Source organism: Silurus meridionalis, chromosome 6, assembly GCF_014805685.1.
Source record: "Silurus meridionalis isolate SWU-2019-XX chromosome 6, ASM1480568v1, whole genome shotgun sequence".
Lineage (NCBI taxonomy): Eukaryota > Metazoa > Chordata > Actinopteri > Siluriformes > Siluridae > Silurus > Silurus meridionalis.
In genome coordinates, this window is record NC_060889.1 from 21,821,369 (window position 1) to 21,841,585 (window position 20,217).

A 20,217-nucleotide genomic window follows, 5' to 3' on the forward strand; every position below is an offset into this window, starting at 1 on the left:
TTTGTAGTCTTTGTAGTCAAATGTGGCCTTGTGGTCGGTATTTTAATTTAAAGATCACAATCTCAAAAATGCAGCCAATATCATTAAGAGCTATCTTCAGTGTAGAAAAGAACAAAGAGTTCTTAAAGTAATTGTAAAATCATTGAGTCTGTCTGGGACTACATGAAGAGACAGAAGTATTGGCCACAGCCTACATCCACAAAAGATCTGTGGGTAGTTCTCCAAGGTGTTTGGAACAACCTACCTGCCAATTTCTTTAAAGACTGTGTGCAAGTGTACCTAGATGAATTGGTGGCCACACCAAATATTGATTTGATTTAGATTTAAATTCTGTTCATTTACTTTCTATTTTCCTAAAATAAAATAATAAATTATTAACACTTTTACTTTTGGAATTATCTTACTTCTTACTTCTTTACAGCATTTTTACACATACCGTGTGTGTGTGTGTGTGTGTGTGTGTGTGTGTGTGTGTGTGTGTATATTTATACAGTATATCAGGGGTGGGCCAAGAGCTTCTCTGCTGGCCTAAACACGGTCAGAAGCACTGACCTACATTTACAACCTAAATTCTAATATTTGTTTCATGAAATTGTATTAATTTATTCCCAACAGTTTCTTCTCTTCATTTTGTAGCGTTTCTCTTGGCTTCACTGCTTCCAGTATGTTTATGTGGATGCTAGATTTTTTTTGTCCATTCAGATTTCAGACTAATCTAATCTGCCCAGGGCCTTCAGAATCAGTACTGCTGGCCCTTTTACCCTAGACTATATTAGCATATATAGCATATATGGGTCTGTTTCTTTGACCAATCGGATTTCAAACTCCCCTCACAGGGCCAGCTAGCTAGCATCAGCATTTTTCCGTCCTCTGATTGGTTGGTCAGAGCAAAACTGAAGCCAAGTTCAACTGGCAAAACACGTCTGTAGCTCTACACACATTAATACATCTGAGTTAGACTTTTTTACGACCACAATAGCTAATGAGAAGAGAAATTGATTTGGTCTCCGACATACTTAAAATACAATTTGAATAAAAGACATCATGAGGAGAACACAACCCCGAAGCTAGCTAGTATGTCTCAGCTAGTATGTCTCAGGGAAAGGGTTTGTTCCACACTTCCAGACCAGTGAATACGAGCGGTACCACTGACTTACAGCCTCTAAGGTGTGGTGCAAAATATAAGTCTGCACCTCTGGTAAATAGGTTGTATGTTATTACATTCTTTTTGTGTTTTTGTCATGTTATTAGACAGATATTGATTCTGAACTGCTCCAGATGATGTAGGGGTCACAGTTGTGGTTGTATTGTAGAGGTTTGGGGTCTCAACTGTGTTTCTTACTTTAGTAAAATGGTGTTTACCCTCCATATGTGAAATGCCTCTTTCTCTGTAATGCCACGCGCTGTTATATTGTGTTTTTGTATTGTATTGATGGTTTCTATAATCACAACGTGATAGTGGTGGTATTAAGAGGTGGATTAAGTCGGGATCATCCCCACTGAAGGCCCAGGTACAAAATGCACAGTCTGCCACTGTATACTATAAACCTATATAGGATATTTTATATATAATGAATATACTGGGTATTACAGACTATATATAAATTATTGAGATTAGAATGTATTTTGATTCTTTAAGTGTCCCCTATAATATAGTTTGTTCTATAAAAGAAATAACGCATTTGTTTATTTGTTAACATCTTTGTCATAATTTCAAACTGTTTATTCATTTATTGATTAAAAAAGGTGTCTCTTTTATCGTTTGCTTTTTTTGTTTTGTTTTTAAGAAGCCATTTGTAAGGGGAAGTCAACGAGGGAAACAAGAACAGGATTGAAACGGAACACAGAGGTGTTTATAACAGTGTTCGCCTCCCTTTTTTTCGAGCACACCGTGGATTTATTCATTCATAAAACACAGACCGGAAATGGAATCAATAAACTGAAAATCCTTTTTAAATCAGACACTACAGTTTCAAATTGAAACGCGACCGGACGCGTGACCTTTTAACCGGAAACAGTGCTCACGGCGCGAAAAGGAGCCGAGGAATAATACACCAGCCGTCTTTTTCTGCTTCAAATACACGTATAAAGAGACGTATAGCGGTGGCGTGTGATCGGTTACCATACGGGATTATTGTTTGACGGATCAAATTAAAGCGACAGTCGTTACATTGACAGAGAGGGAGATTTGACAGCCTTGAAATGAGATCAGGAAAAGCACGTAACAAAAACAACAACAACAACAACTTTGAAGACAGCAGCGGTGGGACGTCTTTTAAACGAGTCATTGTTTTTATTTGTATATACTATAGTGCATAGCCTATATAGGATATTATATATAATGTTAGTATATAGCATTACTGCCTGTATACTGTAATTATTACCTTTGCGCTTGCTTTGAACTTTAATAACTCATGAGAATTATATAATCATCAGTTAAAAAACAAAAACAGCAACCCAATGTCAGTATAACAGTGTTACATTGTGTGTTAGCTATAATAAGATTTTTAAGTCGAAGATAAAACGTGTATTTTTTGTAAAACTTCCCTTTCACTGCTTCTCATAGCTTCCTTAGTGTCTTGGCTGCAGGTGAAATTAGAAGGATGGTTTATGAAAAGGAGCATGGGAATGTGTATATAATGATCACTTGGTGATCAGATTAGATTAAATCAGAAACACAATTTCTAGTCTATTTGCAGTCCAAATTACTAAAGACCTTTCTTCTTTCGAGCAGATGAACCTTTGCCCATTGCTTCTCTTCGGCTTTTGGCCCCTCCACTGAGACTGGTTTCTGCGGCCATGTGGAAAGTGATGCAGCAGAGGGATGTGATGTTGTATGGAAAGCTGGAGGAGTTTGTGACGTCTGTGTCGGGGACCGTGCCTGGGTTGTTGATTTATAGACACCAGGCCAAGCTGACTGTGGGTCTGCGAGCACGGGTAAGTTTTAAGATAAGAATCATGGAGTTGTAGGAAATAGAGCAGCGCTTTGCTCCTGGTAGGTCTGCTTTTAAAGGACATTCGACCTCTACAATAGATTCTAAATGCAGCTGCATGACTTGTTTTCAATCTTGATCAATTCTACAGCACCAGCCCATCACTATGTTTTCTTCACTGGCTTCACTGCCAACAATCGATTGAATACACTGTTGCTTACTTATAAAGCTAAAAACAGACTAACACTTTTCTACCCCACTCCCTTTCCATTTCAAACCACTGCTCAAATGGTCTTATTGTCTCTCTCGGTACAAGGAAGACATGCTTAAAGACTCCTATAGTCGGGCACCAAAGTGGCATAATAAAGATTTACTTTGTGTCCGAACAGCAGAGTCACTGGCTGTCTACAAACGCTGTCTAAAGACCCAGCTTTTCCTATTATATTCTCTCCCAGCAGTGTTGTTCAACTGGTGGGATTGTAGTCTGTGACCTAATGAACATGTATCAGTACAAAGTTAGATTGGAGGGTAAAAATGTAAGAAGTATGAGAATAGATATGAATCTGGACTGTAATTAATATAAACAGTCTGCTTCATTGGCTTGGGACTACCATTGCCATGAACAGTCTTACATGTAAGTGTCCATCAGTGAACATTTGTTAACCTCAGCAATTAGTAAACTACTAAGGAACAGACTTTCATTGTCACTCAGATGAGGATGGATTCCCTCTCAAAGTTTCTTCCTCATACCTGCTCAGGGAATTTGTTTTTGTCACCAATGACTCATTAATTAGGAATAAACTGATAGGGACTGATGTATAAATGTAAAATTTATATTCCGAATCATTTTCTGTAAAAGTGCTGTTGTGAAAAGTGCTATACAAATACAAGTAAATAAGAATGTATTTATTGATGGAGATATCCAAGCACTTTTGTCAGTTGTTTTGGATAAAGGCAATTGGCAAAATGCCCCAAATCTAAACGTACTAAATACTTGCTGTATTTATATGAATTAAACCAGTGTTGTCTCTCCTTTCTGTAGCTGATCTTGGAGCAGCTCCGTGTGGTCCAGTCTTCAGACACAGAGCTCATTCTCCAACAGCTAGAGAGACTGCATGCTCCTGCCATCCCCAACAATAAAGTGAGTGACTTGTAATCTCTCTAATCTTGTCTTTTTACATTTACACATATTTACAGTTTTGTACACTTCATTACACCATGAATCTAAAATATATGCGGCAGCTGGGCCTCTCTTAAATTCAGAGATTATGCTTTTTATTGTGAAACCTAAACATTCCACAAGATTATTTCATAACACATTTATGGTAATCTAAAGGCTGCTTAAGTTTTATATTACTTATATAAAGAGCATCTACCAAGTTTGTCATATTTTGAAAAATATTTCAGTATAAATTAAAATACGATGAAGAAACTAGTAAATGCTGAATCACATCACAGTATTGAAAGCTGTATCTGTGTTTTGTAGAGAAAGAGAACTGATCAGAAAGTGGAGACGGCTGTGAAGAACTTCCACACGCTGGTGCGGACTCTGCTGGGGAATCCGGCGGAGAGAGAGCAGTTCTTTAAGGTAAGAATGAGAATAAATGGTTGCGTATTGATGAAGGTTAAAGAATGGAGCATTAGCTGATCTATTCTCTCTTTGCATTGTTGTCTTTCTATGTAAAATCTTTCTCATTCTCTCGAGCACATATTTATACAGTTTTCACCTAATTCTTTGTTTGTTTTTTTAAATACTTATCTGTACAACAGGAAGAGTTTGACTCTCAGTATGGGCCTCAGTATGACTCCGCTCTGGAGAAGCTGCTCTGGGAGTTTCTGACCAGACTGGACCAGCTGCTTCCAGTCCCAGATCTCGCTCAGGTTTGTTTTTTTTGTAATGAATTTGAGTTGAAATTTGTACTGATTGTACCTGAATGTTCATATTTAAATAGTTGAGCTACCCTTAAGATATGAATGCACTCCTGCAGATTTTAAACACACACAAGTCTTAATTCCTGACCTTTTCATATATTTCAGCCAGCTAATTTACAAACTAAATCACATTGGAAACGAAAAGATCCAAAATGAATGCAGCATACTGGACATCATATATATTAATGAACTACTTTATTGTTCCTGGTTACATTTCTAGTCCAGAAATATCCAGTCAATACTTGTCTATCATCATAAAGAGCAATACTAAATTAGTTATTGATACTTTGATATTTGATACACACACATCTATCTGCCTCTCTGTCTGTCTGTACATACTGTACATACCCGTTTATAGCAGGAGTTTATAGCAGTGGCAAAATACATGAAGCACTTTGGGTTCAACGGAGTCCGAAAGAACCCAGAGTAAACTCTACCCAGATATTTGATATTGTTCTTCCCTTTGAAGTGTAGATAGTGTTTAGCTTTTAAATGTAAATTAAATGTAGGAAATGAGTAAAGGAACACATGGCTGGGTGAGCGAGCCGGAGGTCACTGTTGTTTACACCTTTGCTGGTGCCGGCCCCCCAGCAGGTCAGGTTAGGGTATTGTTTATATCATAATCACGGTCTCGGACACCTATTGGTTAGGGATGGTCCCTGATAGCTTGCTGCCTTTCCCAGACTGATTAAATTAAGACTATGATTAAGAGTGATACAACTGAAATTCTACCTCAAACTACGTACTTTTGATCAAATTTAAACCATTTTGCGGATGAGCTCAATTTGATATAGCGTGGAGTGGAATCTGGGTTAAGGCAGTCTGTAATTCTTACAACTACTTACTCTATATGGACTAAAGTATTGGGACACCTGACCATACTGGACATGTGGTTCTTCTCCTAACTACATCTACTACCTTACTAACACCCTTGTGGCTGATGAACACAAATATCCTTAAGCACACTCCAAAATCTAGTGGAACAGCTTCCCAGAAGAGTGAAAGAAATACAAGAGCAAATTGGGACTAAATGTGGAATGCAATGCCCCAAAAAGCACATAACATACTTATGGATGAATGGATAGATATGTGTGTTTGGTATTTGATGAGCACTTAAAATTATATTATTAATAATTAATATAATTAATGATATACAGTAACTAAACACAGCTTGAGTATCTTGCACTTAAACCTACTGGTGATGTCTTGCATGTATCAGACTGTATCGTGGCTCACTGAAGCTCCAGCTGTTCTTGAGGAGTGTGTGCGCTCAGCATCACAGCCGCAACTCCTAAAGACTCTACTGCAGCATGAAAAATGTCTTGGACACCTGGACTCTGCTGGTAAAAAAAAAAAAGTAACAGTATATCAAATAGTTATGACAATATACAACAAAAAAAAAGATTTATGTGCTTATTTTTGTAACACTGAAATTTCCTGCTTCCACCTCTTTTTTTTTTTTTTTGGCTTCATTCCATGAATCATTCCTAGCATCTGTTCCCTCTTCCACTGGGGACTCCATCCTCTCATCACTTTCCCTCCCTCTCTCGGGCAAAGTGCGAGACAGCGACCTGTCAGGATCCACTCCCACGCCGAACATAATTCCGAGTCCCACCTCATCGACACAAAAATCCGATAAGAAGCAAGCAAGAGGATCCGGGTCCCACATCAACCCAGTTATTGGCTCAACGTCAACGACAGGTATCCCACGTGAAGCTTCAACCAATCAGAATGTAGCATCCATTTCTGACAAGGACAGTGAGGAAGCTGTTTCAGAGGTTTCTAGTTACACATTGGTCAAATCAAAGTCGTGTGAAAAAAGGGAGCTCTTGGAGAACGTTCCAGATGAGGAACACTGCGTAGGAAAGGTGCTGATCACAGTAATCAGTCAAACACCTACACCTACGAGCAGTGAAGTTGAAGAGGAGGACGAATCTCAAATCAGACCAGTGAGAAAAAGTAGTCGGAAAAGTGACGTAAAACATAAACAAAGTACAAGGACTGGTGACAAAATGCCGGATATAGGAAGAAAGAGAAAAAGAACAAAGAGCAGTAAGACACCTTGCAGAAATTCCCAAGACACAAAGCAACGGGAGATGGAAGGTCTGCATGCTGACCTTGATTCCCCTATGACCCGTCAGCTTAGAGTCATCATCCCAAGACTGGACCTGAAACAATATAGAACAGAGACCAATGAGGACCATCCTACAACGTCTTCAAGACAACCCGTCGCTGATGGCGCGTCTCCAGTGAGAAACGTCGATGCCGCAAATCGAAAGAGAAAGCTCAGTTTCACAGCGACCCCTGAGAAGAACCTGAGCTGCAATCATGATAAGCAGTGAGAGAGGCTCCTTAAATATTAACACATTTATAAATAGATCTTGACAAAAAAAAAACAACTAATGTTTAAATGTATAAAGACTTGTGGACTAATACAAGTGTAGTGTTTTTATAGTGATTTTAAATAAACATTGTCTGGTATATTTCAGTAATATGTGGGTTTTCTTTTCATGTAGAGTAAGTGCTGGCTCTCCCTGCATCCCCACACTCACGCCTGTAAGGATGGAAAGTGCAGGTAATGTAAACATGTAGTTATGAGTTTAAATAGTTGGAATATTATAAAAAAAATGGCATTACGAACTACTGAATCGGTACAGAATATAAAGTCGAGCATACTCTAATAGGAACAGTCCTGAAACACAATATTTGAGGGTTATTTATTCTGGTGCCAGTTTGTTGATTGGTTCAGTCGTTTTTTTTCAGTTTGTCATCACGTTGCTAGCATAGAGTATAATGACCCTTTTCGATGGCTAATAGATAACAGGCAGGATTTATTACAATGCTCAATGGTGTAACTATGTGGTGTTAGATCAGAGACTCTACTCAGCTAGTCTTATTACAAGCACGACGAGCTGATCTGTTTGAGCCTAGTTTACAGTTGAGGAGATCAGCACGCTAAACAAACCCAAGGACAAAAGCACCTCTTCATCGCTCTCCGTATGTAGAGATGAATTCGCACAGGCACCACTATCAACATCCTGTTAGTGGTGGTGTGGGTGATGCAGAAAATCATTAGCAAGTGAAATATAGGCCCAAATCCTGAAGTTTTAATCTGAGGCAGACCAAAACTATACCTCAATTTAAATATAAATAAATCTTTCACACAGTTAAAGATACCGTCATAATTAGGTTAATATGTGAGTCATTTAGGGCAGATATTTAGTTATTTTGTCTACTATTTTTTCTAGGTGGCATTTACTAGGTTATCAAATGTTCACTGGCAACTAACTGCAAAACTCTTCATGGCCATTGCATTCCTAACTATACGCTCACTCTGCTTGTCCTTGAGCCAGTGCTGTTTGAATGAACTTAATGCTGTTTCTTCTTCTTCTCTTTTCGGCTGCTTCTATTAGGGGTCGCCACAGCCTCTGCCTCTTTCAAAGCAACTACCTGCATATCTTCCCCTCACCACATCCATACACCTCCTCCTTGGTCTTCCTCTTTTCGTCCTTCCTGGTGACTCCATCCTCAGCATTCTCCTAGTGATATACCCCACATCCTTTCTCTGCACATGTCCAAACCATCTCAATCTCGCCTCTCTCACTTTGTCCCCAAAACGTCCTACATGCACTGTCCCTCTAATAAACTCATTTCTAATCCTGTCCATCCTCGTCATTCCCAACGAAAACCTCAACATCTTCAGCTCTGCTACCTCCAGCTCCACCTCCTGTATTTTACTCAATGCCACTGTCTCTAATCCATATAACATCGCAGGTCTCACCACAGTCCTATAAACTTTCCCCTTCACTCCTGTCACATTTCTCCTCCCACTCCACCCGGCCTGCACTCTTTTCTTTACTTCTCAAACACACTTTCAATTACTTTGCACTGTTGACCCCAGGTACCTGAACTCCTCCACCTTCTCCACCTCTTCTCCCTGCAACTGTACCACTCTACTGCCCTCCCTCTCATTTATACACATGTACTCTGTCTTACTCCTACTGACTTTCATTCACCTTCTCTCCAGCGTGTACCTCCACCTTTCCAGGCTCCTCTCAACTTGCTCCCTACTCTCACCACAAATCACAATATCATCCGCAAACATCATAGTCCAGGGAGACTCCTCTCTGACCTCGTCCGTCATCCTGTTCTTTACCACTGCAAACAGGAAAGGGCTCAGAGCCGATTCTTGCTGCAATCAAACCTCCACCTTGAACCAGTCTGTCGTTCTTACTGCACACTTCACTGCTGTCACACTGTCCTCATACATGTCCTGCACCACCCTCACATACTTCTCTGACACACCTGACTTCCTCATACAATACCAGAACTCCTCTCTCGCCACCCTGTCCTACGCTTTCTCTAAATCCAAACTTCATGCTGTTTGCAGAATTTAATCTTGGTGAAGAAAACTTTATCATTTATGTACTGAATGCTACCTCTCTGGTGTATTGTAGGAGAAATGAAAATGTAAACCAGCCTTCCTTTACTTTCTTCTGACCCCAGACCCCAATGCCTTGAACTATCAATTAACTATAAAACTATTTATAACTTGCACTTTGGGGGGGGAAGACAGGGATGAGTGGAGTTCATTTGAAGGCCGGAGATTCATGAAACAAATAAATATACACTGCAAAATACAGTTTTTATTGAGATGAAATTTAGCTAACTGTAAAGTATATTAGTGACTGCAGGTTAATAAGCACGGTTGAAGATGTCCTTTGTGGGGTTTTTGGCTTTTATTGGTACTCAGTATTCACTGTTTAATACACCTTTCTGTTTCTTTCAACACAAAGTATTTCCTGTAGCTGAATCAACTGATGACATTATTGTAGATTCAGAAGATGAAGCCACTGAGAAAGTAAAAGGCAGGGTGGGTATATATGTTGTATAAATGCATAAAACAGCTGATAAAATATTGGTATTAAAAAGAAAAGAAAATACATTAAAATGAGTGATATTTACTATTTTGCAGCTATTTACAAAGCGATACTGCAAGACAAAGAGTGACACGTACATTCCCACTTTACACGAGTTCTGGACTCCTGCCTTCCGCCGTGATCTGCTCTCGCCAGGAAACGGGTGCAGATGAGGTTTGGTTTAATGACCATTTGACTGAATTATAAGCACCTGTATTTATTGCCCCAATGCAGCTTTTTATTTGTAATTTTTTATGTTTTTCATACAATGTCACCTTGTACAGAATTGTTTTTTATATTTATACAGTAGGTCAGAATTAAAATGGACGCAGCCTGTTAATAAAGTACTTTTTAAAACATTTTAAAAATAAATAGCAATATTTATGCATGGTTTACTATAGTTTTTCTATGTATTTTATTCCAATTATCATGTTGGATGCTACCTATGGAAATCCTTAATAAAAATATTTTATTTATTAAAACCAAAAAGTCTTGTTCATTATCGAAATTCTCTTCAAAAAAAGGGGAAAAAGTGTTTATTTTTTTATTCATTATTAAAAGATCATATTTAATACTAAATTACACCTTTGAATTATTTATAGAACAATTGTGTACAAAAGTGTTTTTTTTTTTTTTTTTTTTTAATTATTATTATTATCGAGTCTTGTTAAACCAAAACCCCTACAGTCTGCAGTTAATGCCGCCCGTGACAGTAATGGTCTCTCCGGTGATGTATGAGGCATCGTCTGAACACAAGAAAGCAATCACACCTCCGATATCCTCTGGTTTTCCCAACCTACGAGCAAATTGTACACGTCACCATTTTAATATGCGATATCATAATCATTTATAATTTGTAAAGTTTTACAGTCTGTGACACTAAATCTCACTTTTTGTGAAATTTATTATACAGTAATCCCCAGTTTACCCCTGTTCAAATCTCGCGCCCATGGTTTATTGCGCCGCATAACTAATTTGTCTCAGCCTCTTTTTTGAGGTCATAGGACACTTCAACCAATAAACCAGCAGAGAAACTACTCCTATATAACTCTATACTGTATAGTACATGTACTCACTATAAAAGTGATACAGTGTACTGTATTTCTACCAATTTACACAATTCATCTCGCTATATTCTTGCAAATGTTTTTAAAGTGTGTGGGAGGATGATTTACAGCTTTAACAATAAAAAACATTTTTGGGGTGGTTTTTCGGTAAACGGGGGATTTCTGTGTTTAAAAATTAAGCAGAAAGCAACGTACACTTGTAGTGCATTGTCTTGTTTTTGTGCATGTCTTGTTTTTTTTATTGCCACATGCTTTCTAGTGACCTCAGCAGTATAAAACTGTTATTTTGGCAAATTTCTGATACCTTTTAATGCTCAGCATCTTCAGAAACTCGGAGGCCACTTCCTCACTCTGCCACAGCTGCAACAACATGGAGAGTTTAGCAAAGGCAGATGCGTGCTTTCTAATGTTTGAGATACAGTAAGTCAAGAAGAGAGGATCAAAGAAATAATTTTGAGGTATAAAAGTAGAAAATTAAGCTTTAATATATAACTGCTCACAGCTGAACTGAAGCGTGTTTTAATGACTCCTGGAGCTACGCAGTTGACCCTGATGTTAGTCTGAGCGAGTTCAGGAGCAAGAGCTCGGGTTAGGCCCAACAGTGCTGTCTTACTCACGCTGTACGGACCCAGACCCTAATGCACAGGCAACAAAGTGGATTAAAAAAAAACAGACACAATTCAGGCTGAAAATGAAATATGGTCATTTGTCCAATTTAATGTCGCATCAATTTACATATAGCTCTCACCGGTATTGGCTGGTAGCCTGCTACAGAAGACACGAACACCACGGAGCCTCCTCTGAAAAGAAGAACGCTGAGTAATATCGCTTTCAGAACTAGATTTACTGAAACAACTCAAAGGATTTATTTTTTTATATCTCTCACCCTCTTTTCTCCATGTGAGGCACCACTAGTTTGGTCAGAAGAAAAGAAGACTTCACATTCACATCTAATATCTGAGGATCGAGATCACAAGATGCAAGTTAGTAATATATGCAGGTTTATGCTTCAGATTAACCATCAGAGGAGCAGCAGGTCTTTAGAATATGTAGAACATCCTGCCATGTTTTACAGGCAAATTTAAATGGGTTCCCTGTTTCCAATTGAAGTTTAATTAACCTTCTATTGTTAACAAATCATGAGAAGAAAGAGTACAATAACTAATAACCACTAGTTACATCTGTGGTGAGCTGAAAAGCATCTCAGAATGCACAACAATCTAAACCTTGTGCTTGTTTTGTCTTGACTTGTACAGATTCTATACCTCTCAGCCAAATTGACTACAATAACAATTTCGTGAAGTCACGAATCACACTTTTTCTTCATTCTGATTTCTAGTGTGTGCTTGACCTGTTTCTGCCTGATACATAGCACTGCTGCTACATGAATAGTCGGATGTAAGAACAGATGTTCCTATTTAAAGTTTATATGTTCCTATTTATTAGGTGATATAATAAAGGTGTATTATAATGTACATGTACATTACAGCACAGTGATGTTAGGTGCTGGGGTCAGAGCACAGGGTCAGCCATGTTACAGCACACCTTTAGCACTCAGGGTTAAGGGTCTTGGGTGAAGGGCTTGAACCCTAACCTTCCACTCAGTAACCCAGGGTCTTAACCACTGAGGTACCGCCTCCTTCAGGGTATATTCATAGAAAATCTATAAGATCTCTAAACCTCACCTTAGTCCAGACCGCATCTGTGGATTCTAAAATGTTTCCAAAGAATGGGTTCACGGCTGCGTTAGAGACCAGTATGTCAATACCACCACACTGCTCCACAGTCTGCAAGGAAAACACCTAATAAATATCAGCTCCAAAAATGAGTTCCAGAGTGCAGTCGTTCCATGTTAAACACACTCACCATGTTAATCAGTTTTTCTCTGTCCTCTTTGTTTCCCACATTACAAATAGTGCCAGTGACTTGGATGTTTTCAGCGCGTAACTGCGACACTGCCTTATCCACGTTGGCCTGTCGACGACTGCTCACTACAACATGAGCGCCGCTTCTCCCCAACGCCTGTGCAGCTGCCAGGCCAATCCTGAAAATGTCGCCAGTGCATAGTTATTATCGACAGTGAATTATTAGCGTCTATAGTCTGCCTAGCCATGACTACCACTTATGTTGCTGAATCCAAATTCAGGTTTAGTGCGACAGGACAAAATTACAGTGTGCTCCAACATGATATTATCTGTGGGTGCAGTGACTATGGCAACATCAGTATGTTTACCCATCGGTGGAAGCAGTAACTATGGCAACTTTTCCACTAAGACTGCTGTACGACATCATTCTTCTACCAGCGACGGGATGAAGAAAGCACTTGGTCACAGCCCTCAACATTACCTATGAACAGTAACAAAAATGTTAGTCTTTTGTGCTATCGAAATACAGTTTCTTTTTCGTTAATTTTTTTATCAAAATTGGTCATCGAAAATGCCTGGATCAAATTTCTAAACATTTAATGAGATGCTGACGGAATACAAAATGTTTCACAACCTTTCGAAATGTCTTGACACTATCATATTATTTGATTTTACTACCCCGGAAGTGTGTCGTTCTGGTGTATACGGAGGGCATTAAACACTGATTGGTGTCTTTATGACACAGTTGATTTACAGACAACAGCTTATTTTTGTGTGTTTATTATTATCCGGTACTTTCCCAGTATTGGGCGCTTTTAAATGAGGATGGACAGTTTCTCAACCCAAGAACTGACAATGAACTGAAAAAAAAAGCTGTACCTGAATACAAAACCCACACTGAACTATCAATTTCCCAAATAACAGCATTCAAACTGAAAGCGTAGTGTTGCTGAGATGTTGTTCAGAGCTGTAATTGTATACCTACAACCTTATAATTACATGACTGATGAATCATTTAATGACCATTGAGAGCAGTACATAATAAAAGATTTGTTGTGGAATAGTGTACAATCGTTTCACTGGCATTTGAGGCTGATTATGATCTTCATGCAGTGCACAGTAAGTTAGACAGTGATCGACATTGTTTAGTGACTGGTGGATCATCCGGGTTACTGTAGATCTGCAAACACACTACAAATAAGTTACACAACTCACTGTATGGTTCTGTAACAATACATTATTGCAGGTCAATCAGGACATTTTAGGTGTTTACTGCAACAATAAATAGCTTGTCGTTCGCTGTTTATTCAAACACTTCATTGTTTAACTAACAATACAATATTGTGTAAACTGTTTTAGACAGAAAACCGTATATTACCTCTATGGCAGCAGGGTCAAAGTTTTCTCACCAGTATTTGATCTGCTAGGTTTATTTAGCAGGAGGGCTCGATTCTAAATAGTAGCGTCTTTTGTATTTAGTGCACGTGAGCGTGCCGTTATTCTCTGTCGTGTCCTTGTACACTTGTAAAAGGAGTTAGGATGTATTTGGTATTCGTCCTAGTGCTTTCTATTGGGCGGCCATGTTTGCGGAAGAAATTATGACTACAACTGAATCTGATAGGGTGCACGTCACTTTGAAAGGTATTTAATAAATTTTAAATAAAAAACAATCGTAGACTTTTATGTTCAATATTTCTACTCATATCTATATTTAATATTATTTATATTCTAACAGAAAAAAATGTTTTATGTTCTTTCCAAACACATTTCCTTAATTAAAGAAACAAACACTAGCCTTGTATGCCTCTGGTAAAATAAAAAAAAATCGTAAAAATATTGATTATAAAATATTTTTTGTGTTGTGTAATTTTAGATCTACACATTTTTTATTTTTTTATATATAAAATTTTTAACTTTGACTTCTGTCCATATATCAACCATGTATATTATTCTAATGTACAGTATAGGTTGATTGTGCATTTGTAGTCTTTTTCTTCTTCTTCTTCTTCCTCTTCTTCTTTCGGCTTCTCCCATTAGGGGTCGCCACAACGGATCATTTGTCTCCATACCCCCCTGTCCTCTACATCTGCCTCTTTTAAACCAACTACCTACGTGTCTTCCCTCACCACATCCATAAACCTCCTCCTTGGTCTTCCTGGTGGCTCCATCCTCAGCATTCTCCTACCGATATACCCCATGTCCCTCCTCTGCACATGTCCAAACCATCTCAATCTCGCCCCCCTCACCTTGTCTCCAAAACGTCCTACATGTGCTGTCCCTCTAATATACTCACTGCAAACAGGAAAGGGCTCAGAGCCGATCCTTGATGCAGTCCAACCTCTACCTTGAACCAGTTTGTCGTTCCTACTGCACAATTTTTTCTGCTGTCGCACTGTCCTCATACATGTCCTGCACCACCCTCACATACTTCTCTGAAACACCTGACTTCCTCATACAATACCACAAGTCCTCTTTTGCCACTCTGTCATACGCTTTCTCTAAATCCACAAACACACAATGCAACTCCTTATGACCTTCTCTGTACTTCTCCATCAACATTCTCAAAGCAAATAATGCGTCTGTGGTGCTCTTCCTCAACATGAAACCATACTGTTGCTCACAGATGGCCACCTCTTCTCTCAGCCTGGCTTCCACTACTCTTTCCTATAACTTCATGGTGTGGCTGATCAACTTTATTCCCCTGTAGTTACTGCAGGTCTGCACATCTCCCTTATTCTTAAAGATCAGTACCAGCACACTCCTTCTCCATTCCTCAGGCATCTTCTCACCTTACAAAATCCTGTTAAACAATCTTGTTAAAAACTCAACTGCCTTCTCTGCTAAACATCTCCATGCTTCTACTGGTATGTCATCTGGTCACCAGTAATTTATTAGACCTAACCTAAACTGTTTCGGGAATTAATTACAATTTTTATTTATTTAATTATTTTTTTACAAGTAAAAAAAATAAATCCGGAAAATACATTTCCCCTCTCGTCCACTGGAGAGCGCTGCTGCAAACAGAGCGCGACAAAGTTGACAAAGAATATTATAATCACATATAACACTACATCATACTGTACATTCGTTTTAGCTTTTGGCATTTTTTAGTATTTTAGTTTTACAATTACCTGAAAATGAAACTTATCTGTCAAACAAAAACAAATGAACATTTCAAAATGTAAATCTAATTATATTAGTCGTGAATCGAGCTGCATTAGGGTTGCCAAATAAGAGCATACTTACCCCGCAAAATGACGAAATTATTAATAATCACTATATTTATAAATACGTAGGCAGGTTTGAATTAACTACATCCAATGTACGTATGCATGATTATGTACAAATGTTTAAACCTATCACAGGTTACGTGTCTCAAAAGAACAGTAGTATATTTTCAGGATGTGAATGGAGGTGTGTCTCAATCTGGCAACCCCGTCCCGAGATAACTTTAGATCGTCCTCATTTCTTTTTATCGATTATTATTATTATTATTATTATTATTATTATTATTATTATTATTATTATTATTAAGTATAGTGTGTAACACAGTGTAGCATTTTCACACAAAGCTAATTTCATAAACGGGGAGTTATGCTGGTGAGAAGCAGTAACTCCCCTGACACGTGAGCAGCATTAAAAACTCACAACCTTTAAAAGTCCAATTCTTTAACCACTAATCTACCCTAATTCTAGTTATAGCTATTCAAACTTAAAATGTAATATAATAGCATAAATAATCATAACAATAATAACAATTTGTGATTTCTAGCAGTGCAACAAACATACCCCCTTTTTCTCCCCCCTTATTTCTATTCAAATGAAGATCTTTAACTGGAATGGATTGTTGAATCATTTAAATAAGAATTGTGTTAAATCTAAATCCTTGTCCAGAATATCTTTCACTTCAACTTCATCTGTTTTTCTAGACATACTTGGTAGTTCCTCAGACAACAACCCTGAGGCTGGAGATGAGGGTAGGAAATGATCTATTATAAATCATAACTGTTGTATCAGTAAAAATGTATATTTAATGAATTATATCTGTTGTTTGATTATGATGCCTAGCTGGCAACCAGCAAAATAACACATCTGCACAGGCTGCAACAACACACAATACAGAAGGTAAAAGCTTTAATAAAATTATACAATTGAGTATATTTTCAGTAAACAGGTTTCACATTTATTATACTGTCTATGCTCTCTGTAGACACGGTCACTCTGTCGAGGAGGACTCTGAACATTTCAGCTACGATCATCGCCATCATTATTCTCGGTCTCTTTGGTGGAGTTGTTATCACTGGTGAGAGAAGATAATTTTTTTTTCAGGATGTTTGTATGATAGATTTCATTGAACAAATTTGCAATTTAAACAACAAGCTTCGGATGTGAAAATCAGATCAGGATTATTTGAATATGTTTTTTTTTTTTTTTTTGCATGTTAGATGATTTCACATTGCTTTGATTAACAACACTAAATGAACTGCAACACTTTCTCACTTTGACAGCTTATAGATTAATGGAAGTGAGTGAGCAGCTTTACTCAGGTAAATGCTATTCTCCAATAATACTGATTGATGAACTTCCATAATGGCGTCTAATCACTTAAAGTGTCTCTAAAATCTTTATTAAATAATTATACAGGTTTGCACTAAAGGAGCTTTACAGTTTTGTTAATCTGTTTCATATACGACTTGGGTAATTACAGTAGTTACAAAGTCTACACACCCTGTTAAAGTGCAGGTTTTTGATTTAATTTAATTAATTTAAATGTAATTAATGTTAAATTTAATTTAATTAATGTTACTCTTAGCACACCAGTCTCTACATAAAGTGATATTAATGAGTCAAACTCTAATTGATATCTAATTAAAATGATCATGCGTCCCAAAAAAAGAATTGTGTGAATAAGGCCATGGGTGCTGTAGCAAGATCGAGTCAGGAGTTTCTTCCAGCATTTATTCCTTTCTAAATGTTCTGCTTGCTGTTAAACTGACACTAAACTGTATGTTTACTCTAATTAGATACCACCAAGTGGCAATCACAAGTTCAAAACCCAGATTGGTGACTTGCTGTGTGTTTGACCGGGTTAAGTTTTTATCCACTCATATTATTTGACTTTGAAATGTAGTAAAGTTAAAGTCTCCCCAAATGAAAATACTTTAAAAAATACTTTTTTAGTACTTTAGCACCATACTTCAGTAAAAAATATAAAAATGTTTAATATAGTGCATTTAACAATGGACATTGTCACTAAACAGCTTTATAGAAATATATCAGATCAGGATATAAATTTAAAATATATTCATAATGAGAAAAAGGCAGAAGCTACAGTGGTAAGGACAAGCTCCCTAAGACAACATGAGCAACCAGACTTAAAAAAAAGACTCCAATCTGGTTGATGTTTTATAGTAAATTATAAATACCTTCTTTCTATAACTGTGTATTATATGGTCAAAATGCAGCTGTGTCACCAGAACATTAACAATTCTTTCTTTCTTTCTTTCTTTCTTTCTTTCTTTCTTTCTTTCTTTCTTTCTTTCTTTCTTTCTTTCTTTCTTTCTTTCTTTCTTTCTTTCTTTCTTTCTTTCTTTCTTTCTTTCTTTCTTTCTTTCTTTCTTTCTTTCTTTCTTTCTCTCTCTCTCTTTCTCCTTCAGGATTATCAGATATTTCTAAGGAGTTTCTAAGCTTGTCAAGTGAGTCCCGAATTGGCATTGTTGTAATAATCATTGGCATTTCAGCCACGTAAATATGCATGAGTGTATTTCTTGTCTGACATGTCCAGAATAATGTTTTACCCTGTTTGTATTCCCACCAGGGAAAGAAGGCATTGTTCCAGAGGAAGGTGAGAAACATGTTTCCTTACACTTGCCTGCTCTGTCTTCAAATTCTTAAATGCTTAACTTAAATTGGTGCCGCTGCCAGTTTAATTATAGATTAGTTTTAATTTGTCTTTTATTTTTTTCCAAAACCTTTTCGGTGTCATGTTCTGTTGAGGTGTAATGATTCTCTCTGCTTGTTTACAGTGTGGAGTTGGATTGTAGCAGCTAAAGGTACAGTAACATAAATTGTATAAATTGTACTGCCATGTCAAAGAAATGACACATTTGTGACGTATCTTCAGCTGAAATGCAGCTGTGCAGATTCATAGCATTATTGTGGCTCACACTGTTTCTGTAACATATGCATGCTGGATATCAGACAGAATAAACACACTCAGTCAGCCACCTATATGTTATTGTAATATCCAATAGATTTCCTGTAATTGTTTAATTTTCTGTAAAACACACAACCCAGTGTCAAGCAGCCTAACAACTAGTTGGGTGTATTTCTAATGAATGCTTCTCATTGTTGATGGAATATTTTTTTAATTAATTTTTACTGATATTTGTCAACAGCTGATATGACTCTTAACCCTCATTCGGCTCACTATCTCCTCAAAGTGAGCAATGATGGTAAAAGTCTCTACCAAGCATCATTTAGCAGTCCTCCCCGTGTCCCGACGGACGAGACATACCTGGTGTGTATCTGTGTTTCGTCCAAGAACCTGTTGAACACCAGGTCTTATTATGAGCTGAAGGTGACGCAGAGTGTGCCGTGGACTCTGGGTCTACGCACTGAGTCTTTGATGCAGATAGCACCCCTGATACACATCCTGCTGGTGGCATTTGGACCATCGCCTCAACAGGGGGTAAAATAATAATCAACGATAATAAAGTCACTCCGACACTACACGTCACTCCGGCTAGACTTGGTCTGTATTTGGACTACGCAAGAGGTCAAGTGTCCTTCTACGATTCAGTGGTTAAACGTCACCTACACACTTATCTTACCACCTTTAAAGAAAAACTTCATTTCTATGCATCTGTTCAAGTTCAGATGGAGGAAACCCAAGAGTGGCTCTTTACATTTGTTTGAGTAGGTCAGTTTAATGAGCTATTAATGTGCCTTCAAAGCAGCTTTATTGCTTTTAATGTGTTTTCAAACTCATTTTGAACTTCTATTATTGAAAATAGCCCCAAAAAATCTGTACATCAACCTGCAAAATACAACTCATAATCTATTAGCGTGTAAAGGGCAGGAAATGATCAGTCTCTCTCTCTCTCTCTCTCTCTCTCTCTCTCTCTCTCTCTTTATGAGTGATGGTTTCCCTTGTGGAAAGTGACTATTTGATATGCCTCCCTGTTTGTATAAATATTGTAGGATGTTTTAAAGTTAGTGTGTATTATATCCTTTAAATGTTATAAAATGTTTGTGGGCACAGGCACATTCAACAATCATATCGTCTCACCTGTTCTGTTCTGAAAATATAATTGAAGATGAGATTTTAAATACTGTAAGAGGTTTAATTAATACTCCCACACCGAAACAGGCGAGCAGCTGGAAGTAAACTGGGAAGTTCACACTGTTCCTTGTCATTCTAAAGAACTTAATGTGTTTTGAATGTTCAGTGCAGAACATTTGCAATAAAAAATATATTGTACTATATATGTTTTTTTTT

General features: G+C 37.7%; 3 protein-coding genes across 4 annotated transcripts; 2 read left to right on the plus strand and 1 right to left on the minus strand.

Annotated features, from left to right (window-relative positions):
- The first annotated feature begins 1,816 nt into the window (after positions 1 to 1,816).
- tinf2 (TERF1 (TRF1)-interacting nuclear factor 2) lies at positions 1,817 to 10,184 on the plus strand. Its single transcript, XM_046851504.1, has 10 exons — positions 1,817 to 2,263; positions 2,735 to 2,937; positions 3,976 to 4,074; positions 4,420 to 4,521; positions 4,704 to 4,814; positions 6,085 to 6,208; positions 6,357 to 7,203; positions 7,382 to 7,440; positions 9,662 to 9,738; positions 9,841 to 10,184. The coding sequence occupies exons 1-10, from the start codon at positions 2,203 to 2,205 to the stop codon at positions 9,955 to 9,957; spliced, it is 1,800 nt and encodes a 599-aa protein (XP_046707460.1). The 5' UTR covers positions 1,817 to 2,202; the 3' UTR covers positions 9,958 to 10,184.
- Positions 10,185 to 10,406: 222 nt separating this feature from the next.
- dhrs4 (dehydrogenase/reductase (SDR family) member 4) lies at positions 10,407 to 14,224 on the minus strand. Its single transcript, XM_046851529.1, has 9 exons — positions 14,095 to 14,224; positions 13,085 to 13,197; positions 12,718 to 12,895; positions 12,537 to 12,638; positions 11,738 to 11,808; positions 11,600 to 11,651; positions 11,352 to 11,486; positions 11,156 to 11,211; positions 10,407 to 10,580 (listed from the first exon to the last, which is right to left on the minus strand). Exons 2-9 carry the CDS (start codon positions 13,192 to 13,194, stop codon positions 10,466 to 10,468), a joined length of 819 nt encoding a protein of 272 aa, XP_046707485.1. The 5' UTR covers positions 13,195 to 13,197; positions 14,095 to 14,224; the 3' UTR covers positions 10,407 to 10,465.
- Positions 14,225 to 14,296: 72 nt separating this feature from the next.
- Positions 14,297 to 20,204, plus strand: LOC124387289. 2 transcript variants are annotated; one of them, XM_046851531.1, is made up of 9 exons: positions 14,297 to 14,357; positions 16,646 to 16,693; positions 16,785 to 16,841; positions 16,927 to 17,019; positions 17,225 to 17,263; positions 18,374 to 18,412; positions 18,535 to 18,561; positions 18,743 to 18,769; positions 19,115 to 20,204. In XM_046851531.1, the coding sequence occupies exons 1-9, from the start codon at positions 14,297 to 14,299 to the stop codon at positions 19,414 to 19,416; spliced, it is 693 nt and encodes a 230-aa protein (XP_046707487.1). In that variant the 3' UTR covers positions 19,417 to 20,204. The 2 variants fall into 2 exon arrangements, with proteins under 2 accessions (XP_046707487.1, XP_046707488.1); XM_046851532.1 differs by lacking the exon at positions 17,225 to 17,263.
- Positions 20,205 to 20,217: the final 13 nt, after the last annotated feature.